This window comes from Garra rufa, chromosome 5, assembly GCF_049309525.1.
Source record: "Garra rufa chromosome 5, GarRuf1.0, whole genome shotgun sequence".
NCBI classification, from domain to species: Eukaryota; Metazoa; Chordata; class Actinopteri; order Cypriniformes; family Cyprinidae; genus Garra; species Garra rufa.
Genome location: NC_133365.1, coordinates 39,049,486 through 39,064,552, shown reverse-complemented (window position 1 = coordinate 39,064,552; position 15,067 = coordinate 39,049,486). Strand labels below are relative to the sequence as shown.

The 15,067-nt window shown below is 35.4% G+C and overlaps 1 protein-coding gene across 2 annotated transcripts in view; it reads right to left on the bottom strand.

The window, feature by feature from the left end:
• The window catches only part of emid1 (EMI domain containing 1), an 87,693-nt gene that overhangs the window by 16,209 nt on the left and 56,417 nt on the right, over nucleotides 1–15,067 (bottom strand). For both annotated transcript variants that reach the window (XM_073840286.1, XM_073840285.1), the window contains exons 4-9: nucleotides 13,347–13,436; nucleotides 12,849–12,910; nucleotides 12,519–12,645; nucleotides 7,287–7,331; nucleotides 6,287–6,385; nucleotides 423–524 (exon numbers count right to left, since the gene is read on the bottom strand). In XM_073840286.1, the coding sequence (XP_073696387.1) occupies nucleotides 423–524; nucleotides 6,287–6,385; nucleotides 7,287–7,331; nucleotides 12,519–12,645; nucleotides 12,849–12,910; nucleotides 13,347–13,436 (525 nt within the window). The remainder of the gene's footprint in view (nucleotides 1–422; nucleotides 525–6,286; nucleotides 6,386–7,286; nucleotides 7,332–12,518; nucleotides 12,646–12,848; nucleotides 12,911–13,346; nucleotides 13,437–15,067) is intronic.

Below are 15,067 nucleotides of genomic sequence, written 5' to 3'. Positions count from 1 at the left end.
AAAATTCAGCTTTGATCACAGGAATAAATTAGATTTTAATGTATAATAAAACAGAAAAACATTATTTTACATCGTAATAATATTTCACAATATTAAATTATTTTGAAATAAATCAAATAAATGCAGTCTTTTTGAGCATAAGAAACTGCTAAAAACATAAAAAATCTTACTGATCTCAAACTTTTGAAAAGCAGGGTATTAATTTCTTTAAAAACAAATAAAATAATAATCCTTCTGAACCCAAACTTCCGAACGATAGTGTAGTAAGAGTAAAGAAGTACAATTAGTCAGTCATTATTGCAAAATAACCCCTTTAGGGCGATACAAGACCTAATCACCCCTTTTTCTGGTTTTTAATTTGGGATAATGACCGGATGACTGCACGTTAACTTTTAAATCCTTTAAATGATTAGTACTCATACCATCTTGTTCTGGTACTTGGGCTGGTGGTCCGGGAGGCCCAGGAGGGCCGGGTGGCCCAGGGAGGCCCTTCTCTCCTGGGAGGCCCGGTGGTCCCTGTGGACCTGAGGAGAAAGCAAAAAAAGCGAAGTATGAGAAAGCTTAACAAAAAAAACCCCACAAAGTGCTACCTTTCAAGCTATCTTTCCTCTGAGTAGTCAATTATAAGGTACTATTGTCCTATTCAACAGAAAGCTAACAGGAAACAGGAGAACGTATAGAGTGTTTCTTGCACACTATGTTGAGCAGCTACAGTATATGATAAAAGGATTCCAAGGAAGTTACGGGATGCTTAAAGAGAAGGAGAGGAAGTAAAAGAGAGCGCAGATTGAGGTAGAATGAGGTATTTGGTTTCGATGCACGGCTGTTCTAGGAAACAGGTTAATAAGGGGCAGGAGAGTGGTGTGTATTTGTGTGTTACTGTGTGTGTGTGGGCTGTAATTAACAGGAGGGGGTTCATAATGGCCATGTGCTAGGCTCTAACAGGGAGAGCTGGGAAAACTCAAATAAACACAGCTAAATGCCGGAGCATATTAGCGACTCTGGTGTGTAATAAATTAAAACCTGGCCGGTGACTGCACTGATTCATACAGCTCTCTGTCTGAATGTGTGTATGTGTGTGAATGTGTGCATCTACACAAGATCCCTCCAGCTGGTTCCTTGTTGCCAGGTAGTTTTGATTAAGCTAGAAAAAAAAAGCTACTTCACGGCTAGTGTGCGAGACAGTGTGATTGCAAAACAAACAGAACAAGAGTTGCATCCGCCTGTCTTTGTTGCTTTTCTCTGTTCCTGTCTCTTCTTTTCTTTTCCTCTCCTCTGAGATCACTACGTACTGTTTAAAGTCCGTCCTTTAGGTGTTTGACAAAATGTTTACTTAAAGTAATTTGGAAAAGAGGTTAGATGAGAAGTAGGATAAAATTCCTTTAATATGAGTTACCGGTTTTCATTTTCCAAAGGGGCAAATTCACTAAACAATTGAGTCATTTTTGCAGCTTCAAAACCTGTTTCTTATTATTCACTAACCACCCACAGTCCAGCTTAAACAGGTGCTAATGTACTGAAACAGTGCTGTGAAATGAGTAGTGTCAATCTTTTCACCATAAACACACCTCCTTTCTATGTAAATAGGGCTTATTATTATCTCTGTTGCTTGATTTGCATAATATCTATACCTAATCGGTCGCTGCAACAATGCTGACAGCATGTGTGAATAAACCGCCTTAACAGTGGACAATATGCATTCTTAGAAAAGTGTCACAGCCAGTGTTGGGGAGTAACTAGTTACATGTAACGGAATTACGTAATTTAATTACAAAATAATTGTAATTGTTAGATGCTTGTGTTTCTGTCATAACTATGCAAACATTCAATTTCAAACCCAGTATCACAGCTATTAAATTCTTTCTTATGATGTTATTTATGTTATGATCTTGTTATGACATATTGTGCAACTGCGCTCATGGTGACCCTAGTTTGATTCCCGTCTCGAGGTCCTTTGCCGATCCCGCTCCCCTCTCTCCTCCCAGCTCTGTCCTTTCACAATAAAAGGCATAAAAAGACCTTTAAACTTTAAAAAAAGGTTCAAACATTCACTGATGCTCTAGAAGGAAACACAATGCTTTAAGAGATGGGGTGAAAACTTTTGAACAGGATGAAGAAGTCAAAATTTTTCTTATTTTGTTGAAATATCATTTTTTTCCCCTTCGGAAGCAACAGAAGATGCTTGCATGTTTCCCGGAATACAATTTAAGTACAATTTACCTTGATCAAACAGTCCAAACAGTTTTCACCCTCCTGGCAGTGAATGTTTGAACCTTTTTTAATAAATGTGTTTGAGTCCCTCAATTGTCCTCAGTGTGAAAAGATAGATCTCAAAATTTTAGTCACTTCTGGAAAGGGTTCAGATATGAAAAAGATGCTGGGAAACTGAAGACCTTTTCAGAAGAACAGTGCTCAGTTTAACTGTTCAGAACAAACAAGGGACTCCTGAACAACCATCACAAAGTAAAAAGAAAAAAAAAAACAGTCGTAGATCATTCAGGTAACCACATAGCCTGGCAAGCCAGACCCACATAAATGTAGGGTCTGGGCACTCTCCATAGACAGGGCTCAACCGGAGGGGTGGGATAAACGGTTGTCTTTCAACTCCTCTCCACGCAATAGGATAGCGCTACAACCAATCAGAGACTTAGTCTGTCAGGTGACGTAGTCAGAGCGACGGAGATTTTTAACGAAAATCAGTGCACTGTGCAGTCTGTCAGCCAAATAATAGACATAGATGGGCACTAAACCTTTAAAAGTAAACAAAAACATGCACAGACAAATCCAAATTACACCCTGCTCTGATGTAGTATACGCAAACACCGGAAGGGGAAATCGGTGAAAAAGTCAAGGATGAGTTTGCGTAAGCAAACGTAATCTTTTAGCTTTAAATGGGTTTGAACAACCAGGATAAGCGCAAGTAATTACCATTTTGAATAGCCGCTATATCCACAATCTCTGTGCACTGTGTGAACAATGAGTGTCGTATACACGCCACAGATCGCTTCTGGTGTTTGCGTATTCTACACCACAGCGCGTTCACATGTAACGAGCTCCTGCTCAGGACAGATGGACGTGGCTGTGTATCCAAAGTAAAAAATTATATAAATACTGTTCAGTTTTCCACGCGTAATTCACAGAACCAGGAATTCATGTCTGACGGAACTTATGGTCGCAGGTCAGGCGTCATCATGTTAAGCCCGCCCACCGACTCGTGATTGGCCCGGTACATCTTGGATTTTTCGGAATTTTAAGTGAATTGAGAGTAACTAGACTGACCTTGGAAGCAAATGTAATTTGCTGCCGCTAGGGGCGCGTCTAGATTCTAGGCTAGTAACCACACACAGTATTAAGAACCAAGGGTTCCTAAACTTTTGAAGGGGGATATTTTAAAAATATCAGCAAATTTTTTTGTCTTGTGGACTACATGTAAACATCTTTACGTATATAACATCTGACTGTGGGTAGACAGCAATGCAACCACCACATTCAAGACCCAGAAAGGTAGTAAGGACATCGTTAAAATAGAGGGGTTATTTTAATAATTTAATCTAATTTGTTGTCTTGTGGACTATATGTAAACATCTTTTATGTACAATATCTTACTTAGGACAGTACTAAATAAAAAATAACATGTATTTTGTATTATCTCTATTGACAGATTCTGCAAGAGGTTCTCAAACTTTTGCATCCCACTGTAATATAAAGTATTAATATAAAGTTGTAAAACTGTATATAAAGTAATTATAGAAAAAATATCAAAATGCTATTGAAAATAGTTTTAGATGAAGTACAGCTTGAACTGCAGGATATGTCAGTTCTCATGCCAGCTACCCATATACCATGACGTCTTTTTCCTACTGATCTACTTTGCTTTATGTAAACATACCTACCTTGAGAGACTACAGCAATCAGATACAGTTCATTGTGCATGACATGGAGGCGTAAAGAAAAAGGCAAATCCAAGGAAAACAATACAATGGCAAACATATGGAAGAAATAAGAAGCAAGTATTGTATACATATTTCATGTTCAATTTGGATTGGATTCATATGGCTGAGGAGCCCCTCCATAGGGCCTGGGTAAAGATCTAAGGTCATTTAAAGCCCCTTCAGTCAGTCATGGCTCTGGTTAAAAGAACATTCATACCTGTGGCCATGTTTAAAATATTATAACTAAATTCTATACTATCTTTGAGTCGTGGGGTAAATGATACCTATGTTAGACGACATGTGTGTGTGTGTTTTAGGCAAGCCCCAGCACAGCAGTACATGCTGTGAACAAAAAAGGATTTTTTTATAGTGTGGTCCAAGCACAAATATTTTGGCAGGAGGACTTGGGGCTCGATGCTGACTCGGCAACGTCTCCGTATAGTGTCTCTCAAGGCAGAAAAGTCAGCATGGTGAGAAACCACATTCTTGCAAGTCATAGGCCAGCACTCCACAAGAAAACAGTGCACTGTTGTTAGTGGATACAATTAAATAAACTGATGTACAAAGACAGCTTTTGGTAATCCAAGATGAGAGATGAAAACAAAAAAGAATAGTTCACCCAAAATGAAAATTTGCAGAAAATGTAGTCACCCTCAGGCAATCCAAGATGTAGATAAGTTTGTTTCTTCATCAAAACAGATTTAGAGAAATTACATCAGGTGCCATCAGAATTGGAGTCCAAACGCGTGATTAAAACATCACAATAATCCACAAGTGATCATGAATCCATTCCATCAATTAACATTTTGTGAAGGGAAAAGATGCATGTTTTAAAATAAACAAACCCATCATTTAAGGCATTTTAACTTGAAACCATCACTTCTAACCAAATTACCAGCCTGTAATTGATAATAAAACTTCCCCCAATGGAAAATCAAAATTTTGGACTGAACTGTAAATTATGCTTTATCTGTGCATGTTTATTTCCTGATTCAGATCATTTTCACTGGATAAAGCAATATAACTGATAGGGGACTCATACCACAAAACCAGTCATAAGGGTCCATTTTTTTTTAAATTGAGATTTATACATCATCTGAAAGCTGAAAAAAAAAGGACAATATTTGGCCGATATACAACTATTTGAAAATATCGAATCTGAGGGTGCAATATATTGAAAAAAAATCACCTTTAAAGTTGTCCAATGAGGTTCTCTTAGTTCTTCAATGCATATTACTAATCAAAAATTAAGTATTGATATATTTATGGTAGGAAATGTACAAAAAAAGAAAAATCTATAATTCTGACCCACACAATGTATTGTTGGCTATTACTACAAATATAGCCATGCTACTTATGACTGGTTTTGTGGTCCAGGGTCACATATAAAACAATGGAAAACAATGGTTTGAATTTAAAAGTGTCTTGATGGTTTTGAACATGCAGGTTTTCACTTCACAAGATGTTAACTGATGGACTGGAGTTGTGTCTTGCGTAGCCAAACCTTCAGACTGACAGCAGAGGGTCTGGGAACCCTGGCCACTTTGAATGGCCAAAGACTGCCCAAGAGGCCATATGACTGAAAGGTAAAGCAACCAATCATGTTTCATTTTGTGCCACGTCATGTTTAGGGGCATGGAAATGTCCCAACAATAACAGACTGTTGTGTGTAAAACTCTTGGATGTGTTTTAGAGTCTGTACTGCAAACTTCACATACTTTTGATAATCTAGCATGTAGTTTATCCCGATAAGCGCTCATTGTTAGTTGTAAACACGAGGGCTTTCTATTTCCATGATGGGGATTGGCGTCGCGGCATCTTTGTTTCAAGTGGAATATTAAAGAACGCTCTGTTAACTCACGCGTCTCCCGGAAATCCTGTATAATTCAACCAATCCGAAGATGACTTAGAAACTCCTGAAGTGTTTCTAATTTTGTGTGCCATATTCATCAGACGTTCAGCCGACAGTCCGTGGGCATGGCGTCTGAGGCTGAGACTAGGAGTCACGTGGATTACTTGTGGTGTTTATCTGCTGTTTGTGCTCTCATTCTGACGGCACCCATTCACTGCAGTGGATCTACTGGTGAGCAAGTGATGTAATGCTAAACTTATCTACATATGTTCCAATGAAAAACTCATCTACAACTTGGATGGCCTAAGGGTGAGTGAATTTTTTTAGCATATTCTCTTTTTTAGTGAATTATTCCTTCCTTCCTAGTGAATTAAGTGTTCTATACATTAGACAGCAACTCTGACATTAGAACTACTCTGCCACAACATTTATCTTGAGTCACAGAGTGATTTATACCTTAGAGTCTTGTGATAGTGTGGTGGCCTTGATTTATTTAAAGTACCTGGAAGGCCAGCTGTTCCTTTAGACCCTGGAGTCCCAGTCGGACCTCTGCTGCCCGCATCACCTTTGGGTCCAGGCAGACCTCGAGACCCTGGTTTACCTACAGATACAGAAAACAGATGTAATGCGTGAATTAGTACTCTTTTTTGGAGTGGACAAAAAATGGACATGTTTTGTCAATATATATTCTTCTGAATTTCACAGAAGAAAGTCATTAAAGTTTTGAAATGAGATTGTGAGTAGTAAACGGTGACAGAATTTTCTTTTTTGAGTGAATTATCTCTTTAAAAGGATAGTTGACCCAAAAATGAAAATTATGTCATTAATTACTCAACCTCATGTTGTTACAAACCCGTAAGACCTTTGTTCAACTTCAGAACACAAATTAAGGTATGTTAGATAAAATCCAAGAGCTTTCTCACTCTGCATAGACAGCAAAGCAACCAACTGACACCTTAAAGGCCCAAAAAGCCATTAAGGACATCATTAAAATAGTCCATGTGACATTAGTGAAAATTATTGTGAAGCAACAAGAATACTTGCTGTGTGCAAAGAAAACAAAAATAGTGACTTTATTCAACAATTTCTTCTCTTCCTTTTCTTTGCGCACAAAAAGTATTAACATTAGTCACATAGAGTATTTTAACAATATTCTTACTACCTTTATGGGCTGTTTGAACGTTTCAGTTGTCTGCAGCATCAGAAAGCTCTTGGATTTCATCAAAAATTTGTGTTTCCGAGATGGCCGAAGGTCTTATGGGTTTGGAACAACATGAAGGTGAGTAATAACTGACAGAATTTTCATTTTTGGCTAAACTAACCCTTTAATAAAGTCTCCATCATTTCTTGTTTCATTCATGTAGTGATCATTGGAATCCTGCTGCTTTTAGAAAGCAAACTAAATGAATGAATCAAGGTTTGGCAGCAGACCTCTAATGTGAGTCTGCAGAAGTGTGTTATTTAGATTGTACCAAACAGTGAAAAGACATGGAACTACTCACCTTCTTTACCAGGTAAGCCATCCCGGCCTTTCTCGCCCTGTGGACCTGGGGCAAACACACATAAATTTACCGTTATACAGGAAGTACAAGTATTCTCCAGATCTGAAACCACTCTACTGTAAAAAAGTCAATCTTCTATAAAGTATCTTCGAGGTCTGCCATTGGAACAGTCCCACAGCTTGATAAAAATCAGTGGATCGGTGAAGTGCCTGTTGGCAGACACAGTCTAAATAACACTGAGCTCATCATGTGAGCTCATCATCTGTGACATCACTGCAGAGGCAGGATTCCCTGAAGGAATAATTTATGAACTGATACATCAATATATTTACACAGTCACTCATGTTATTCTCCCCCTGAAAGAGGGGATGATAAAATAAAATCTCCTTATGTTTCTCTCCCACCACGCATCTGGCCATAAACACATCCGCAGAGTTTCTGTTGCAGGAACATAGTGACTGACTTTTAAGACTGTTGTGTTACAAAAACGGCCCCCTTTGAGGATAACCTGAAGATGGCCGCAAAGGCTTTGTAGTTTAGATCTATATCAGCAACCAGGCATGGAAAAAAGCAGACTGTAATTTGAAGCTTCTTGCTTTTTTTTTAAAGGGATATCTTTTGATAGACAAACCTTACTGGATGTGGAAAAAGTCCAACGAAGCACAGATTAACATTCAGCTTCCATGGACTCCCGATTGAGGCACAGAAGAGTTTTTGGGGTATGGCTTCATGCTCAGCTAATGTCTTGATCAAACTAACGCCCTGCGCCAAGCATGCAGCTTGCCAACGTTTGCTCACTTGAAAACAAGCTGGACGAGCTAAGAGCCAGGAACAAATCAGTAGGAAACCAGGGAGTGTTGTACCTTCATTTTTACTGAAAGCTTTAAAAGAAATAATTTTTTGTGTTTATATATTTATTTATACACTACCAGTCAAACTTTTTGAACAGTAAAATTTTTAACGTTTTTCAAAGAAGTCTGTTCTGCTCACCAAACCTTCATTTATTTGACCCAAAATACAGCAAAAGCAGTAATATTGTGAAATATTATTACTATTTAAAATAACTGCTTTCTATTTGAATATATTATAAAATGTAATTTATTCATGTGACCAAAGCTAAATTTTCAGCATCATTACTTCAGTCTTCAGTGTCACATGATCCTTCAGAAATCATTCTAATATGCTGATTTGCTGTTCAAGAAACATTTATTATTATTATCAATATTTAAAACAGATAAATATTTTTTTATTCAGGATTCGTTGGTGAGTAGAAAGGTCCAACATCAGCATTTATCTGTAATAAAAAGCTTTTGTAACATTATACACTATACCATTCAAACGCTTGGAGTCAGTATAATTATTTTGGGTAATAAATTATAGAAATTAATACTTTTATTTAGCAAGGATGCTTTCGATTGATCAAAAGTGATGATAGACATTTATAATGTTACAAAAGATTTCTGTTTCAGATAAATGCTGTTCTTCTGAACTTTCTATTCTAAGGAAACCTGAAAAAAAATACTGTTTTCAACATAATTTATTTTGAGCAGTAAATCAGAATATTGGACAATATTAAACAAAAAATATTATAACAATCGTGTGACTGAAGTAATGATGCTAAAAATCACATGAAAATCACATGAATAAATTACATTTTAAAATAGATTCAAATAGAAAACAGGTATTTTAAATAGTAAATAAAATAATTTAAAAATTTACTGTTTTTTTTTTTTGCTGTACTTTGGATCACATAAATGCAGACTTGGTTAGCAGAAGAGACTGTTCAAAAACTTTTGACTGGTAGTGTATTTTTTTAATTGTGCTGTCAATTTGGATAATAAGGTACCCAGAACTATTTATTCAGTATTTTGAAATGCCCTAGACATAAAATACCATGCATGCTCATTACCACAATATACTGCATCCCCGAATACTTGCATGTGTCTAATTTGCATCCACTTTTTCTATTTCAATCAGACTAAAACAATAATCATGTATTATAGTGAGCCCTGCACAGCATCACACACAAATGCTTATTCCTGCCACGGAAGCAGCAGATTCCTTTTTACGTTCTGCATCTGTGTAACCAGCACATGGAAATAATCCCCTCAAGGGTAATTTGTGTCTCATCCTTCCACCACAATCCTCCTCGCCTGTGGTATTTCAAATGGATAGAGGATTGACTGTGCGCTGAGGTGGAGAACTTCTGGGCAGCAGATCTATTCAGTGTTCTGTGTGGAAGGAACTGAATTGCCCTGATTTGTTGAAAAGTTCTGCCAAGTCAGCGCAGGGAGGAGGGACACAGGGTGAGTGTGATGAGGGCTTTCGGGATTTTACTTCACAGTCTGACTAGTCATTTCTGAAATCTCTCGGGAACCGCCTTTTAATCTCTTCCACACTTCAAGTGATGATAGGATTTAGCATTGACAGCGAGGGATAGCTGTGGAGTGGTTAAGGGGAATTAAAGAGTGGATATTAACTATTAAAAACGATGCTGCATGATGGATGCATATGGTGCTGACACACACAAATTGACAGAGATGATTCATCATATTCACAAAGTATGATTTGATGCCTTCAGATGGAGAAATATGAGGCCTCGAATGGAAACCTACAATACATGATCCTAAAGAGAGATTGACCAATCAAAAAAGGGTTACTGTCGAAACTAGAACAACAACAAACGGGCACAGCAGTAACAGCTCAGTTCCATGAGGTACTATACCTTTTTGTTGTTATTTGTTTTCTATTCTAATATTATTGAATTGAAATCTTTCACTTTAGGTCTTTTATACATCTTATATTAGTGTGGGTAGTAAAAATATAGTCAACATTTTCCAAATCAATATTTTAATAATTTCCTTTGGCTTCAGTACAATATAAAAAAAAGCCAATTATTTAACTACATATACAGTATACATATAGACTTAATCATAATCTTTTTTAAAAAGTATCTTATGCTCATCAAGGCTGCATTTATTTGATCAAAAATACAGAAAAAAAACAGTAATATTGCAAAATGTTCTTACAATATAAATGAATGGTTTTTATTTGAACATACTTTAAAATCTAATTTATTCCTGTGATGCAAAGCTGAATTTTTATCAGCTGTTACTCCAGTCGCAAGCAGAAATCATTCTTATATGCTGATTTATTATTAGAATAATCAATGTTGGAAATGGTTGTGCTGCTAAATATTTTTTTTGGAACCTGTGATTCTTTTTTTCAGGATTCTTTGATGAATAATAAGTAAAAGAAAAAAAAAACAGCATTTATTCAAAATATAAATATTTTCTAACAATGTAAATCTAGGCTATCACTTTTTATTAATTTAACACATCCTTGGTGAATAAAAGAAAAGAAAGAATAAAAATTTACTGACCCCAAACTTTTGAACAGTAGTTAAAACCGTTCTATTTTAAATAAATGCTGTTCTTTTTTACATTTTAGTATTATAGTTTTCAAAAAAATAATAAGTTTACCGTTTTCAACGTTGATAATAAATCAGAATATTAGAATGATTTATGAAGGATCATGTGACACTGAACAAAAGTATTGAGGCTGAAAACAGGAATTAATTACATTAAAATATATTCACATAGAAAACGGTTATTTTAAATTAAAATAAAATTTCACAATAGGAATTTTTTTTCTGTATTTTTGATCAAATAAATGCAGCCTTGATGAGCATAAGAAACGTCTTTAAAAACCATTAAAAATCTTACTGATCCCAAACCTTTGAGCGGCAATATATATATATGAAGACTGGTGTAATGATGATGAAAATTCAGCTTTTCATTACAGAAATAAATTCTATTTTAAAGTATATAAAAAAAACAGAACTATTTTAAACTGCAGTAATATTTCGGAAATCATTCTACTATGCTGATTTAATGTCAATGTTGGAAACAGTTGTGCTGCTTTTATATATATATATATTTCTTTTTTTAGAACCTGTGATACTTTTTTTTCAGGATTCTTTGATTAAAAAAACATTAAAAAGACCAGCATTTATTTAAAATATAAATCTTTTGTAAAAATACACACTACCATTCAAAGTTTGTGGTCAGTAATTTTTTTTTCTTTCCTTGTATGAAATACATTAATACTTTTATTCAGCAAGGATGTGTCAAATTGATATAAAGTGACATTAAATACTTATATCGTTTAAAAAATATATATATTTTGAATAAATGCTGTTCTGTTTAATTTTTTATTCATCAAAGAATCCCGAAATAAGTATCAGAGGTTCCAAGAAAAATATTAAGCAGCAACTGTTTTCAACATTGATATTAAATCAGCATATTAGAATGATTTCTAAAGGATCACGTGACACTGAAGACTGGAGTAATAGCTGATGAAAATTTATATTTGTATCACAGAATTTTTATTTTATTTTAAACTATATTAAAAAAGGAAAACTGTTATTTTACATTGTAATAATATTTGATAATATTACTTTTTTCTGTATTCTTGATTAAATAAATGGAACTTCGACGAGCCTAAGAGACTTCTTTAACAAACATTAAGAATTGTACTGATCCCAAACATTTGAACGGCAGTATACACACACACACCCTTATCTTCACTACTACAGTAATTGAATGGGAAAATATTTCCAGAACAAAGACTGCTTAAAAAGTCTGCGGTCACAGTTTGGCTGGTGGAAATGACATCTGTGACACAGTGTCAAGTGCAGTCCTACAGTTTTTACTACACAATTAGCCCCTTCAAATCCTCACAAGCCTCTTTAATGTCTCAGTTCTACATCTCTATGGCAGCTGGCAATGAATTGGTGCAATTCAAAGCCACATGCACCATGGCAATCACCCAAAAAACACCCACAACCATCAGTGCTCCCATCTTCCAACACACACACACACACACACACACACACACACACACACACACACACACACTTAACTTAAATCTACTTTAATCTCTCCGCAGTGAAATCCCCAGCAACTGTACTGGGAGATAAATGAAAATGTGGGTGGGTTCTGGGATTATCATTATTTTTATAGGGAATGGGATTATCTTCACGTGCTTATTGGCCAATAAAAGTAAATGGATCCAGTGCTAAACTGCCATTATGAATACACCCCAAAATGATGTGATTTTAGCCATGGCCAAATGCATGGCTTTGAACCCTTGACTTTGGCACTGAGCTACAGGGATAAGGGAACTGGACAATATTGCACTTTATTCTGTAACACAATGTGATAGACATACCTGCAGGACCCTGGGCCCCAGGAGAACCTTTGGCAGGTGTTGCCCCAATCAGGGAGGAGGAGTCAGGGTCATTTTTTAACTGCGTTTGTCGATGAGAGGTGGAGGCAGGGGCGGTAAGAAGCTGAACCTTGGAGTAAGAGCAACAGGAAGGCAGAGAGACACAAAAGGTGATTGATTAAACAGTGTTAAATGGGGATTGTTTGAGTGATAAAGGAGAGTGATGAGGACAGAGCATCATAAAACACTGAGGTACAAACAAACAAAGCTATCAATGGATGCAATAGTGAATTCCCCTGTGAAAGAAGCTCAAAGTGAATGATGTGACTTTACCTTGGACTCCAGAGAGCTCACACGATCTGTGAGCGCTGTGATACGACTGCAATTCAGACAGTCTGAGAGAGAGAGACAACAGATTGAGAGAGGTAGGGGACAAAGACAAGTCACAATTAATTAGGTCAATAACAGTTTGGTGCAAGGTAAGTTCTTTTAAACATAGTGGTGTTGTTCACAAAGTTTTCTGTAGTGTGGATTTCTTTAGCACTTATGTGATGAAGCGATAACTACTCAGGGTTCAGTCTGAATTATGGCGCTGTTTAAAAGAACCAAGTACAGGCAAACTTAAAATGGCCAACAAAAGTGGGCTGTTTACTGTTACAAGCCAGTTACATCATTAAGTCCTGCAACAAAGGGCCTTGGGTACAATTTATAACAGTTCCAGATGGACAAGTTTCTTTAAAGGTGTTTTATTTTTGTCTTTATAGGGCTTTTTCATTGCTTAAGTGGAACATATTTTGAGTTGATAATGGATATTAGAGGTTTGGTTCTTACTTGAGATATGTTCTCCTGTTTTAGAAGCAGGTTTCAGAAGTGTTGCATGTTTTCTTACAGCCTCCTGGGCAACCAGGTTACTTGATGAGCCTGCATAGAGAGATCAAATTGAAAAGATGAAGACAAGTTCTCAAATTTGCAAAAAATACCATGGTATGTATACATGTATAAATGTGTAAAATGTATAAATATCACAGTTTGAAACATTTGAAAAAAAAATAAATAAAAATAACTGGAAAAACAGACTACAAAAATATTAGAACGCACTGCTTTCAACACTTACACTGCCAGTCAAAAGTTTTTGAACAGTAAGATTTTAATGTTTTTGAAATATGTTATATGTGAATATATTTCTGTGATTAAATCTACATTTTCAGCAGCTATTATTCCAGTCCTCAGTGTCACATAATGCTGATTTGCTGTTCAAGAACCATTTTTTATTATCATTATTATCAATATTTTTAAAACAGTTGAGAACATTTTTTTCAGGATTCTTTGATGAATAGAAAGATCCAAATATCAGCATTTATCTGAAATAAAATGTTTTTGTAACAGTCAGTGTTATTTATTTATTTTTATGGATAAGAAATTATAGAAATTAATACTTTTATTTAGCAAGGATGCTTTAAATTGATCAAAAGTGATGATAAAGACATGTATAATGTTACAAAAGCTTTCTATTTCAGATAAATGCTGTTCTTCTGAACTTTCTATTTATCAAAGAAACCTGAAAAAAAATCTACTCAGCTGTTTTCAACATAATAATAAATGTTTTTGAGCAGCAAATAAGAATATTTTAATGATTTCTGAAGGATTGTGTGACTGGAGTAATGATGCTAAAAAATTAGCTTTAAAAATCACAGGAATAAAATACATTTTAAAATATACTTAAATAGAAAACAGTTTTTTTTAAATAGTAAAAATATTTCAAAATTGTACTGTTTTTGTTGGACTTTGGATCAAATACATGCAGGCTTGGTGAGCATATTGTTTCTTTAAAAACATTAAAAATCTTACTGTTCAGAAACTTTTGACTGGTAGCGTATAACAGTAACAAATGTTAAAATAATAATAAAAAAATACATTTAAAAAATGCAGCCTTGGTAAGCATATAAGACTCTAAAAATCTACAAAACTCCTACATTTTTAAACTACTACAATACTAATACTAACAATTTTTATTTTTTCAAGTAAAACATTTATAGTTTGTTTGGTTACCAATTATACAGTTAAACAATACATATACTGTTCAAAATTAAAACAAAAACATTTTCAGACATGTTCTGGGTAACATTAGTGGAACGCGTCCACAGTTATTTTGACAAATTACAAATGTGTATACTTTGATTGTGTGAACTTGGTAGAAAAATAGGTAGAAAAGATAAGTTATATTTAGCTTTTTTTGCAGACACAACTTAATATTGTTTATCCATTCAATAAAAATCAATGCAAATGCTAATATTTCACTTTGAAGGCACTTTAAATATGAACATCTTTGAATAATCAAGCAATATCCCATATACAACTGACCACCAACAAACTATGCGCACTTCGTTAGAAAGCAAACGTTTTTTCAGAATCTCTCTGTTCGGATCAAATTTGAAGCCAAGCAGCAGTATATATTTAACTCCTGGCTTTCGCTCTGTATAGGGATAGTTACGCTCTGAAAAGCACCAATAATGCTGCTTCATATCTGCAGAGACAGGAAAGGCACAGAGGGG